Raw genomic sequence first — 12341 nt, 5'->3', positions numbered from 1 at the left:
CACAGAATCATTAAACCACATTTAGTTTGAAATGAACCACGGACTCCAGAAACACAATTCACACTTGGCAAGGCAGTCTTTCCAATACAAGCAGTTGCTTAACTATCATTAAACTGAAAGAGAAGGTTCTTTTATGTAATTCCTAAAGCAGTCAGTGTTCTTTCCTTATGAGCATGTCTTTCAGACGCTTCCTTTGGCAAGAATTCCTGGTCACCATTCCCCAATGTATTATTATATAAAAATAGAAAGAAATTTCCTTATATACAAACATTACATTACACAATATACAGGTTAAAAAAACCACTATGAAAAGGCAGGCCATGGGTGAAGCAAAAGAGCAACATGGAAAAAAAATTAAATACTGCACATTTCATAAAAATTACATTAACTACAAAGAGTTTTTTGTTTGCAAATATCAAACAGTACCAATGTAATTGGAAATCTTTCCCAACAACTTTATTTACACAACATATATATTTATATATCTATCTATACAGACACACATATATATACACATACCTATGTCTATGTATTTATGTGTGTGTATAGGTATATATATATATATATATATATACACACACAAACATACACCACCTATCGATATGTGTGTGGTATTTATTTATGTAAGTATGTGCATATAAGTATGTATATATGCACGCACCTATACATACATACACATATTTTTAAGGCACATTTTGCTTATCCTTATATACATTACTGGACCTGGTCAATAATTTAAGAACTCTTGAGGATGGTCTAACAGTGTGCATTTGTGCAAGTACCTGTGAGGGGTAGGATGGGGGTGTGGAGGTGGAATGTAAGCAGTGTTTCATTTTTTTTTTTAAAAAGAGAGGTGCTAAGATACAAAGACTTTCCCTGCAGACTTAGAAGCTTGTAGGGGCTGGCTGTGGCTACAAAGCAGTGAGAAAGACACTTTGCACATGCTCAGAGTCACTGTCCTTGTCAACCAAAGTGCAAATGCAGGGAGGGGAATCATCCCTAGCAAATGCATCATTTTGGAAGTTAACATTCTGGGAGCCGGCAGCACCAGCTTCTTAAACGGCTCCTATGGCCTATGACGCTCATGAGCCTTGACTCAAGTTAAGTCCTGAGGAGCAGTTACACTTTCTGACTGGTCTCAGGTGGAGGGCCCAGATAGCGAGTAGAGGGGGCTTGGAATAAGGGTACCGAGATCTCTTGGAGGTCTGGCAGCCTCCCTGGATGAGGAGGGGAAAGCAACGTAAGTGTCCTGTCATAATCCCTGTGTAAGACTTTCTCATAGACACTCTGCAGTCCCACTGTCTTTGGCAGCTGTGCCTGGTAATAGTTATCTCGGCGAAGGGAGTCCCTGGGCAGTGAGGTGCTTTTGCAGAAAGTGGATAGCTGGGTCTTTGGGTGAGGGGATGAGTGAGGATTGGACCGGCCACAGGAGGGACTCCAACATCGATCTGAGTGGCCCAGGATCTTGCATTCCGCAGTACAAGCCCACAGCCCTAGAAAAATGCAAGAGACCAAGCAGACTTGTTAACATGGACATGCAGTAGACAAAACATGGTTAGGTTGTGCACGGGCAGCACATGAAAGAGGGAAGGGGGAAAATAAGAATAGTTCCAAGGTGGACAAATACTTCCACATACAGCTACAACCAAAGTTGCACCAAATGACAGACGGCAGGCCCCATCTTAGCGGAAGCCTGTTTGAAAGCTGGCAAGCCGAAGATGGAGCATCCTTGTTCTCTTGCTCCAGGGGACAGGACTATAACCAATGGGGTGGAAATTGTAGGGAAGTAGGTCTCGCCTAAACATTAGGAGACATTTCTGTACAATAAAAACTGTTCTATGAGGAACAGTCTGTCTTGGGAGGTGGGTTCCCCTTTACTGGATGTATTTAAGCTGAGGCTGCACAGCTATGTATGAGTTACATCCAGAGGTGTTCCTAGGACTGGGCCTATGGGCCCCCAGCCCTAAATCTATTTCCCAGGGTTCAGGTCTATTCTACAGAGCCCTGAGTGTCCACTCGTGCCAAAACAAAGATTTCCCCCTCAGTGCAAATGATGTGCAGGGGGTGATTTTCAAGGGGGAGTGCAGCAGGGGTGGGAAGGGTTAACTCTTCCCACATACTGCAACGTACACATCCCACAAATTGTCTCTTATACAGCAATTAACTTAGAAACCCCCCTTTTTCCATTCGTTTGGGATGATTTGGATCAGGGTGCAAAGTAATGGAAGATTTTCTTTGGATGAGAAATCAACTGGCTGGCTTTGCCTCTGGGGAAATTTGATGCAAGGGACGGCAAGCTCCAGCCCGTGGGCATCATGTTGCTCCTTCCGAGGCCCAAACTGGTTTGTGGGGGGGTGGAGCACCCTCTGTCGGTCCCTCCCCATCCTCAAGTCCCAGCCCCTGAGAGCTAGCAAGCAAAAGGGAATCCCTTTGCAGGCTGCTTGTGCCCCAGTCAGGATGCAAGCGGTACAGGAAGAAGGAGCCTGGCCTGCGAGTCCCATCTGAGTTCCTCCCGGTACCACTTGCATCCCAGCTGGGGTGTGAGTGACATGAAGGGGGCAACCTGACTTGGCCAGGGCTCATAGGAGTTGGCTCCTGCAAGTCCCAGCCGAATCTCTGTGCAGAGAGAGCCATGGAGCTCCGTGCCTCTCTCGGCAGGAAGAAGAAAAAGAAGTGGGGTGGATGATGTCGTGGGAGGGGGCATGGCTTAGGGTGTGAGGCCCTGCCCCCTGACATCATCTGGCCCACTGGAGGGCGGCGGCAGTAATCCAGCTCCTGGACCAAAGGGTTGCCCTCCCCTGATTTAATTCAATCCTAGTAATTATTTATGAATTTGCATATTCAGATATAAATCAGCATATGCAGATTTAATACAGATTTGGGTACTATAGGCCTAGTCCCCAAATCTTTTAAGTTCCTAGCAACATCCATGGTTGCATCATGCACTGAAGATCCTGCACTGAGCAGGGAGTTGGACTAGATGACCTCCAAGTTCTCTTCTAACTCTAAAATGCTATGATTTTCTCTCTCACCAGTGGAAGCTCCTGGCTCTGTTGTCAGTGGGGTGGTGAATCTGCTCCGGGTTTCAGTCAGAACTCTAAAGGAGCTATCCAAGGTGTGGAAGCACCTTGCATAGCTCCTTTAGAGTTCTGACTGAACCCCAGAGCGAATTCACCGCCCCCGGAAATCAGAGCCACCAGCCTCTCACACAGGAAACAGTGCCTTTTCTAAGATAGTGACATATGCATAGAATCATATCATAGAACAGTAGTATGCATATCACAGAACAGTAGGGTTGGAAGGGGCCTGTATGTGCTATCTAAAAACAGATTGGCTTTTTCCCTTCAAAACTATTACTTTAATCATATGAAAATGTATGCAGATTTAACTGATTAATAATTTGACTATTCAACTAAGATTTATTTCATCAGGTGATAGTCTTGCTAACTAGTTTGCTGACTATGGGCTTAAATCATAATAGTCTTTATTTACACTACAAAATGATGCCTGTTAGGCCAATATTTCAATTTACAGCTTGATTCTAAACGTGGGTCCCAGTCAAGACAAAGTTAAACTCTTCTAAGTCTCCACTGATTCAACAGTTCAGCACATGCTTAACTCTCCCACTGAAATCAGTAGTGCATAAATTAGGCTGGATTGTGCCCCATTTTTACTTGGAAATAAGATTATTGGTTTCAATGGGGCTCACTTCTAAATAGAAAAATGTCTATTTCTGCTTCATTGACTACGCTAAAGCCTTTGATTGTGTGGATCACAACAAACTCTGGCAAATTCTTAACGAGATGGGAGTACCAGACCACCTTACCTGTCTCCTGAGAAACCTGTACGAGGGACAAGAAGCAACAGTAAGAACCAGACATGGAACAACCGATTGGTTCAAAATTGGGAAAGGAGTACGACAAGGCTGTATATTGTCACCCTGTTTATTTAACTTATATGCAGAGTACATCATGAGAAACGCCGGGTTGGATGAATCACAGGTCAGAATTAAGATTGCCAGGAGAATTATCAACAACCTCAGATACGCAGACGATACCACCCTAATGGCAGAAAGCGAAGAGGATCTAAAGAGCCTCTTGCTGAAGGTGAAAGTGGAGAGTGCAAAAGCTGGCTTGAAACTCAACATTAAAAAAACTAAGATCATGGCATCTGGCCCTGTCACTTCCTGGCATATAGAAGGGGAAGAAGTGGAAGGAGTGACAGATTGTATTTTCTTGGGCTCCAAGATCACTGCAGACGGTGATTGTAGCCATGAAATTAAAAGACGCTTGCTCCTTGGGAGGAAAGCTATGGCACACCTAGACAGCTTAGTAAGAAGCAGAGTCATCACCTTGCCAACAAAGGTCCGTATAATCAAAGTTATGGTTTTCCCAGTAGCAACGTATGGCTGTGAGAGCTGGACTATAAAGAAGGCTGAGTGCCGAAGAATTGATGCTTTCGAACTGTGGTGCTGGAGAAGACTCTTATGAGTCCCCTGGACTGCAAGGAGGTCAAATCAGTCAATCCTAAAGGAAATCAACCCTGAGTGCTCATTGGAAGGACAGATACTGAAGCTGAAGCTCCAATATTTTGGCCACCTAATGCGAACAGAAAACTCCCTGGAAAAGACCCTGATGCTGGGAAAGGAGAAGGGGACGGCAGAGGATTCAACAGACGATGGCTAGATAGCATCACTGATGCAATGAATATGAACTTGAGCACACTCCGGGAGAGAGCGGAGGACAGGAAGACCTGGCGTGCTACGGTCCATGGGGTCACGAAGAGTCAGACACGACTGAATGACAACCCTCAAACAGTTATACTAATCCAATTCTGTTAATGTTAATTGGATCATGTTGGTTTAAATCAAACTATTCCAGCTTAGTTGGTTTGGGAATTAATATAAGAACTTCCATGAAACTGCTGTTTTAAAGATCCTTAATACACGCTGCACTCCATGTACTCTAACATTTACCCATTGAGCGGTCTCAGAACTGGCAAGAATGGTATTCTTTGACATGTCTATAGGAATGCTTTCACAAAACCCCCAGTTCTGGTTTTGCAATAAATGTGTTAGTGATTACTGTGGCTCATACATGAAGGAAAATGGTTGTCTGATAGTCAAGCCCTGATAATCCAGGACAAATTCTGCTACACACCCATCATTTGGTTGCCATCTGGTGGGAGGTTTGCTGAATGCCCATGACATTGGAGTATTGGAGTATTGGCTCCAATACTGTACCTGTTCGGAGTCAGTTCAGGCTCTGTTAATGTAATCTTGATTTGTAAGGTTGATGTAAAACAATCAGAACTATTGGTGTATTTATTTTCTGTACTTTGAGGTGGGTTTTTTGTTTTGTTTTACTGTTAGCCTCCTTAAGCAGCATTTTTGGTGGAAATGCTCTACAATCAATAAACAAACAAACAAATACTCTTCCATAAAAAGATATGAAGGGCAGGTAAGTCTTTAACTCTGCAAAAATCCAAAACTTGCTTGCTAGAATCAGTCATGTAAAACAACACATGACTACAACACATCTGGAGGGCACTGGGCTATGGGCTAGAACACAACTGGAGGGCACTGGGCTATGGAAGGCTAATGTAAAACAATCAGACCTGTAGGTGTGTTTCATTTCTGTACTTTAGGATTTTTTTTTTGTTTTCATGGGCATTGGCAGGCATTTTTTGGGGATGGGGGGAAGCTGCACAGCAATTTGTGGTTGCAATTCATGCTCATACTGGTCTCGCTACAACACTTCTGTGCACATTCCTTGTATGTGCTCTTTGTTGCTTAGCATCACATTCCATGACATGTAGAAGCCTACAGAGTAGCAGAAGATCCTAGGAATTGAATAGCACTAATGCAGAAGAGTGGTATAATCAAGAAGCATCATGAACTCCAACAAAACATTTTTGGAGTGAGGGATAGCCCGCCTCCCCCATCTAGAAACAAGAGGGGAAAAAACCCAAATGCACAGTACACCTGTCTTAAGAATATCGTATTAGATATTTTATGGCATTACTGCCTTTATCATAACATTGACAATTTCACATGACTTGTCTGAAATGATTTCCTTCACCTGGGAAACATTGGTGAACACTCCAGTCTTCCCCAACCTGATGCCATCCAGATGTTTTGGACTACAACTCCCAGCACCCCTGACCATTGGCCATGGGAGTGCCCTTCAACACATCTGAAGGGCACCAGGTTGGGGAAAGGCAGCTCTAGAGCCCAGCAGTTCAGTCTGTGGGGAGTGTCTTTAGCAGTAAAGGAGAAATGAGCATGCTTGATCAGGCTTTAGAGAATTCTAGAAGAACCTGGAGTACTCTACTTTTCACATTGTTATCAGTAGGGATGGCGGAGAATTCCGCCACGGATTTCAGTGAGGCCGAATGCACTGGCTTTCGGCCCCCCGAAACCTGTGGCAGAACGGCCTCCCACCCCCCGCCACCCCGCGGAATCCCCCCGGAACGAAACTTACCAGGGGCGGCGGCTGGTCTTTTGGCCGGCTGCTACAGCCGCAAATGGCAGCTGCCATTTGCGTCCTGCCAGGCTGCCATGATAGGCTACGTAAGTATTTACATAGCCTATCACGGCAAAGAGCAGAGACGCAAATGGCAGCCGCTATGGCAGCCACCATCTGCATCCGCAGCAGCCCGGCCGCAGCTGGAACTCCGGCTGCAGATGGCCCTGGCCGGTGGCTCTGTGGAGCCGCCGCATAGCAGAGCTGGCCAGGGAGGATTCCGGGGGGAGGGACAGAGCGCCTCCCCCCACCGCGAATCACACCTGCGAAAAGGTAAGTGACTTTTGTACATCCCTAGTTATCAGCCACTTTTTACATCAGCTAACAGTTCAACATTTCAAGGCTCGAATTTTGAACTGCAGCAATGTTCTTTTGGAACTGCATTTTCCCCCCTGGAACTGCACGTCTGTACAGTTGCACATTTTTAAAAAGCCCTGATACCATCAGAGCACAGGTCCATCATTTCTGGTAGATCTGCTGACTGAGCAGTGAGATAGGTAGACCTGGCCGGGGTAGACCTGGTATGTGAACAATGCCTTTCCACCAGCAGCTGAAACCCTCAGTTTTTTCTCTGACTCAGTGATGGAAACTGCCATCCAACACATCTGGAGGGCATGGTGCCCTCTAGTTTGGGGAAGGCTGTTTTATAACATGCAGTTGTATCTTCTATTTTTTTCCAAGGACAAAGATTGAAACTCACTGGAGACTACAGATAGACAAATGCAGAGGGCAAAGCAGAAATACATGGACCACTGCAGAATCCCACCTTTTGAATACAAAGTCCACCTTTTAGCCACTTGAAGATTCACTCTAACGATATTATTGATAATCAAGGCTTCCTGGCCCAAGTCCCATGATTTACCCACCACACTGGCTTTCACAGAAGCATATAAGGTGGGGGTGGAGAACCTGTGGCTGTCCAGATGTGGATCACAATACTCATCAGCCCCAGTCAGCATGACCAATGGATGATGGGAGTTGTAGTCCAACATCTGGAGGACCTAGTTTCCCCACCCCTGTTATCAGGGTTACCCCCATACATGTCTCCACTTCACTAAAAGGGAAAAGTAGGCGGCCAAGAACTCTCACCTTTAACTGGGATGATGTGGCAGTGAAAAAACCAGCAAGTGACAGAACACTGTCCTGACCTGATAATGACATCAGGGATAATGACATCAGGGATAATGACATCATGCCTCAGGGACAGTGTGATGTAGCAGACAGAGTGGCATTCTCTAACCTGGCACCCGCCAGATGTGTTGGACTGCAATTCCCAAAATTCCCAGCCAGCATGGCCATGCTAGCTGGGAATTATGGGAATTGTAATCCACCCATCTGGAGGGCACCAGCTTGGGGAAGACTGGGATAGAATGTAGCAGGGTAGCCTAGGTTCAAGTCCCTGCTCAGCCATGATGCTCTCTAGGTGACTTTTTATCTGTCACCATCTCTCAGCCTATGCTACCTCAAAGGGTTGTGGTGAGGATAATATGGGGCAGTCATCCTGGGCTCCCCTGGAAAAAAGGGCAGGATAAGGACATAATAAATAAACAGAGTGGATCTGATCCTTCAATTTCCAGTGGTGTAGATGTGCCCTAAAACCTTTACCGCACAGGTTTGGATATTTTTCCTAGTCTGAGATGGATAGGAATCTGTTGCATCCACCAGAGTTCTTGCAAATGGCTGTAAGTAACAGTGTGATTGTAGCTCTACATATTCCTAGGTTCCTTAGAATGGAGGAGGGCTTCCAAAAAGAGTAGAGCTGCCTTTCCCAACCAGATGGGAAATGTTTTGGGCTTCACCTTCCATCAGCCCCAGGTAGCATGGCCATATGCTAGGCAGCGGGGGGAGGATCCTTACCATTCTGCATGTGAGTGATGAGATCCTTCTTAAGGGCATCCCCACTGATGTCGGAATCACTGTCGTTGAAGTCGCTATCACCTTTGCCACTGTCTTTGCCACTGAACTTTTCTGCCTCTCTGCCTGATATGGTGTTGAAAGAGTGGCCCTTCCAGATGGCCACAGGTGGGACCGGTTCTTTACTGTAACTAGGGGTAGATGTGTAAGACTGGAAGGGGACAGAAGGACAGAGAGAGGGGTGGTGTTTGGGGTGAGGGAGAGAGACAGAGACAATAAGACACATTATTGTTAGAGAAGAAGCAATGACACCAACAAGAGTCTAACCAGAAGCTTAATTCACATCTGAGTGACTCTGAAATACTTGGATTTAAGCCCACATCAACCCAGCTGACACTAATGGACCCAAACAAGTTTACAATACTTTGGTTTAATTGGCCTGTCAATCTAGCTCGGAATAACTTTAGATGCAAACATTCTTGCATGTAAACATGGTACATTCAAGAACAAGCTCTGCCACAATAAGCAAGGTGTCTTTCTGAGCCTGCACGAGGCACAAGCCAAGTCTAATGAATCGAAGCCATGGGCACATTACCTCTGCATTTGTTCCTCGGAGTCTGCTCTGACTGTCATAGAGACTGACGCTCTCTCTGCTGTTCTCGGAAACCGGGAGGTCTTCACTGGCTGGGGAAGGCTCAGGGCTAGCAAAGGAAGATTTGCTGGGGAAGGAGTGCACTTCAAAGCCACTGCCGGGGGCTCGGGGGCTGGAGGCCACGAGGCCACTGCCACTGTTGCCTTCCTGCAGCCCCTTCTCCAGGTGAGAGGTGCTGAGCGGCTCCTCCAGGGCTCCCTTCTTCTCCTTCTTGCGCCTGTTGCAAGTGGTGGCAATGGTGATGATGGCCACTAGCAGCAAAGTGCAGCTCCCGGCGAGGACAATGATGACGATCAATGGGATGTCCCACTGCAGTGCCTTCCCTTCCCAGGAGTTGGACTTGGCCACCAAGTCCTGGCTGCTGGAGGGGGGCAGTGACGCGGTCACTTGGAAGCTGATTGTGGCCGTGGTGGAGAGGGGTGGCCGGCCATTGTCAGCCACCGTGAGGAGCAGTTGATAGACTTGGCCTAGCTGCTCTTCAGAGAAGCTCCCAGTCAGCACAACTTCCCCAGTTTTCTCGTTGATGGCAAAGAGGTCCAGTGCCTGCTGCTGCTGCTTTTGCGGGTCTTCAAGCAAGGTAAAGCTCAGCTCAGAGTTGACTCCTTCATCAGCATCTCTGGCTTTGATGTGCACCACCAGAGAATCTCGGGCAGCTTTGCTGGACACTCCAATCTCAAGGGAGCTGTTGGTGAACTCAGGATGAGTAATAACAGGCGTGTTGTCATTCTGGTCTACCACCAACAACTTGACCAGGGCTGTGCTGGAAAGCTGAGGGGAGCCATTGTCAGTGGCTTGGATGGTCAGGTCCAGCTGCTTGAGGATCTCGTAATTGAAGGTGCGGAGGGCGTAGATGGCTCCTGTGGCTGGATCCACCGAGACGTATGTGGAGATGGAGGCACCCATGACTTCGCTGTCCAGCAGGCGGTAGGTGACCTTGCCGTTGGTGCCCAGGTCCGGGTCGGAGGCGAGGACGGCGGCCAGGTAGGCGCCGGGCGGGTTGTTCTCCGGCACGGCCACCTCGTAGCGCGCCTGGGCGAAGCGCGGCGCGTTGTCGTTCTCGTCGCGGAGGCGCACGGTGAGCCGGCGCACGGTCTTGGCCGGCGGCGAGCCCAGGTCCTCGGCCACCACCGTCAGGTTGTACTCGGCCACGCGCTCGCGGTCCAGGGCGCCGGTGGTGAGCACCACGTAGCTGGCGTCGTAGGCGCGCTGCAGCGCGAAGGGCTCGTGGGGCGCGGCCAGCAGGGCGCAGCGCACCTGGCCGTTGGCGCCCGCGTCGCTGTCCGACGTGCTGACCAGCGCCACCAGGCTCTCGGCCGGCGCCGCCTCGCTCACGTAGGCCACGGCGGGGGCCGCGGGCGCGGGCGCGGGCGCGGGCCCGGCCTCGGCGCCGCTGAGCGCGCTGATGGCCACGGCGGGCGCGTTGTCGTTGACGTCGAGCAGGCGCACCACCACCTTGCAGCTGGCCGCCAGCGGGCTGGCGCCGCGGTCGCTGGCCTGCACGTCGAGCTCGTAGGCGCGCTGCAGCTCGTAGTCGACGGCGCCCTGCAGGCTGAGGCGGCCCGAGAGCGGGTCGAGGCCGAAGAGGCGGCGCGCCTCGGCCGGCACCTGGCTGCCCCAGGCGTAGCGCAGCTGCCCGTTGGCGCCCTCGTCCGGGTCCGAGGCGTCCAGGTCGACGAGCAGCGCGCCCGGCGGCGCGTCCTCGGGCAGCTCGACGCTCAGCAGCGCGCCGCGCGGGAAGGCGGGCGCGTTGTCGTTGGCGTCCAGCACCCGCACGCTGACCGTGGCCGTGCCCGAGCGCGCCGGGCTGCCGCCGTCCTTGGCCACCAGCTCCAGGCGGTAGGCGGCCTGCGCCTCGCGGTCCAGCTCGGCCAGCAGCACCAGCTCGGCGCACTTGAGGCCGTCGGCGCGGCTCTGCGCCTCCAGGCCGAAGTGGCTGTTGGGCGAGACGGCGAAGCTCTGGATGCCGTTGGAGCCCACGTCCAGGTCGTGCGCCAGGTCGAGCGGCAGGCGGGTGCCCGGCGCGGCGCTCTCCGACACCTCCAGGGCGATGAGGGGCTGCGGGAAGCGCGGCGCGTGGTCGTTGATGTCGCGCACCTCCAGCTCCACGTGCACCAGGCGGTACTGCTGCGGCGGCGGCTGGGGCGAGGAGGAGCCGCGCGGTGGCCCGCCCAGGCTCACCACGTCGAAGGCCACCACGCACGGCTCCTCCGACTGCCCGCACAGCTGCTCCCGGTCCAGCCGCTCGGCGCCCAGGCTCAGCTGCCCGTCCCGCTCGCGCACCCGCACCAGCGAGCTGTTGCCCGACTGCTTCATCAGGCGGAAACTTCTCTCCCCGCCTCCTCCTCCGGGCACCTTCAGGGGCAGCTCGTCGGCCAAAATGCCGATCACCGTGCCGGGAGGGTCTTCTTCGTAGGCGTGGTATCGGATAGTCTTGCCAAAGGCAGAGGCGAGCAGCCACCCCAGACAGAAAAGCACCATAGGGTGGCAAGGCATTCCTGGGGAGCGGCCGCCCTTGCTAGCATTCATTGCTCTGGCGCGGTCTTGGGGACAGACCGGGGGGAATAAAGGTGCAATGTGTGTGCGTGTGAGAGAGAGACAAGACGCGCGCTCTTTCCAGAGGTTAGCGAATTACCCCTTCGTTAGGTATGCATAGGAGTTCTCTGGACTAGCCCCACGCACTGCACAGATCCCGCTGCCACCTCTATGGAGGCTTCAAACGGGAACCTTCGCTGGGCTACCTGCTTGCCGCGCTCCGTCTCCACCCTGCCTCGCTCTATCCAGTTTTAAGCCGGCCCGGCCCCTCCTAAGGGTCTTTAATAGACGCGGATATGCAAATCTGCGTAGCTGGATCAGCCAATGGCAAGCTCCCTTTACACCCTGGACCCCTCCCCGAAAATCCTTTTAATAGATATTTATATATACATTGTAAAATGGGGGGGGGGACTGAGCAGGAGGAGACAATAGGAAACAGGGAGAAAAGGTGCGTTTAACCTCGCCTTTTGGTCCTTTGACTCTTTGGGAACCCTTTGTTCTTCCTGGGATGGGGTCGTGGCTTTGGCCAAAAGTGGAGCTGAAGCGTGTTTGTTGAAACAGGGTCTCTTCCTGGCGCGGAGCAGAAACAGGTGTCTAAACCCGACCTGCTCCATCTCAAATGGGCGCTGTACTGACAGCTCTGCACAGACGAAGCCTCTGTAATGAGTAGCGAATCCGTTTAAACCAGGCGGCTCCGCGTCCTCAGCTAAGCCGAAGATTTTAGGATCTGCCTGTGATGGATCGGACCACTCAGTCACGCCGGACAGTCTCTGGACGCG

At 50.7% G+C, this 12341-nt stretch overlaps 1 protein-coding gene across 1 annotated transcript; it reads right to left on the bottom strand.

The window, feature by feature from the left end:
• Window positions 1–843: 843 nt before the first annotated feature.
• LOC146350408 (protocadherin-8-like) lies at window positions 844–11556 on the bottom strand. Its single transcript, XM_084845544.1, has 3 exons — window positions 8974–11556; window positions 8382–8589; window positions 844–1493 (listed from the first exon to the last, which is right to left on the bottom strand). Exons 1-3 carry the CDS (start codon window positions 11554–11556, stop codon window positions 1120–1122), a joined length of 3165 nt encoding a protein of 1054 aa, XP_084701670.1. The 3' UTR covers window positions 844–1119.
• Window positions 11557–12341: the final 785 nt, after the last annotated feature.

The sequence above is a fragment of the Heloderma suspectum genome, chromosome 3 (assembly GCF_057233095.1).
Source record: "Heloderma suspectum isolate Gila_16-S chromosome 3, 16-S_ref, whole genome shotgun sequence".
NCBI classification, from domain to species: Eukaryota; Metazoa; Chordata; class Lepidosauria; order Squamata; family Helodermatidae; genus Heloderma; species Heloderma suspectum.
This window is presented reverse-complemented; position numbering and strand designations above follow the sequence as displayed.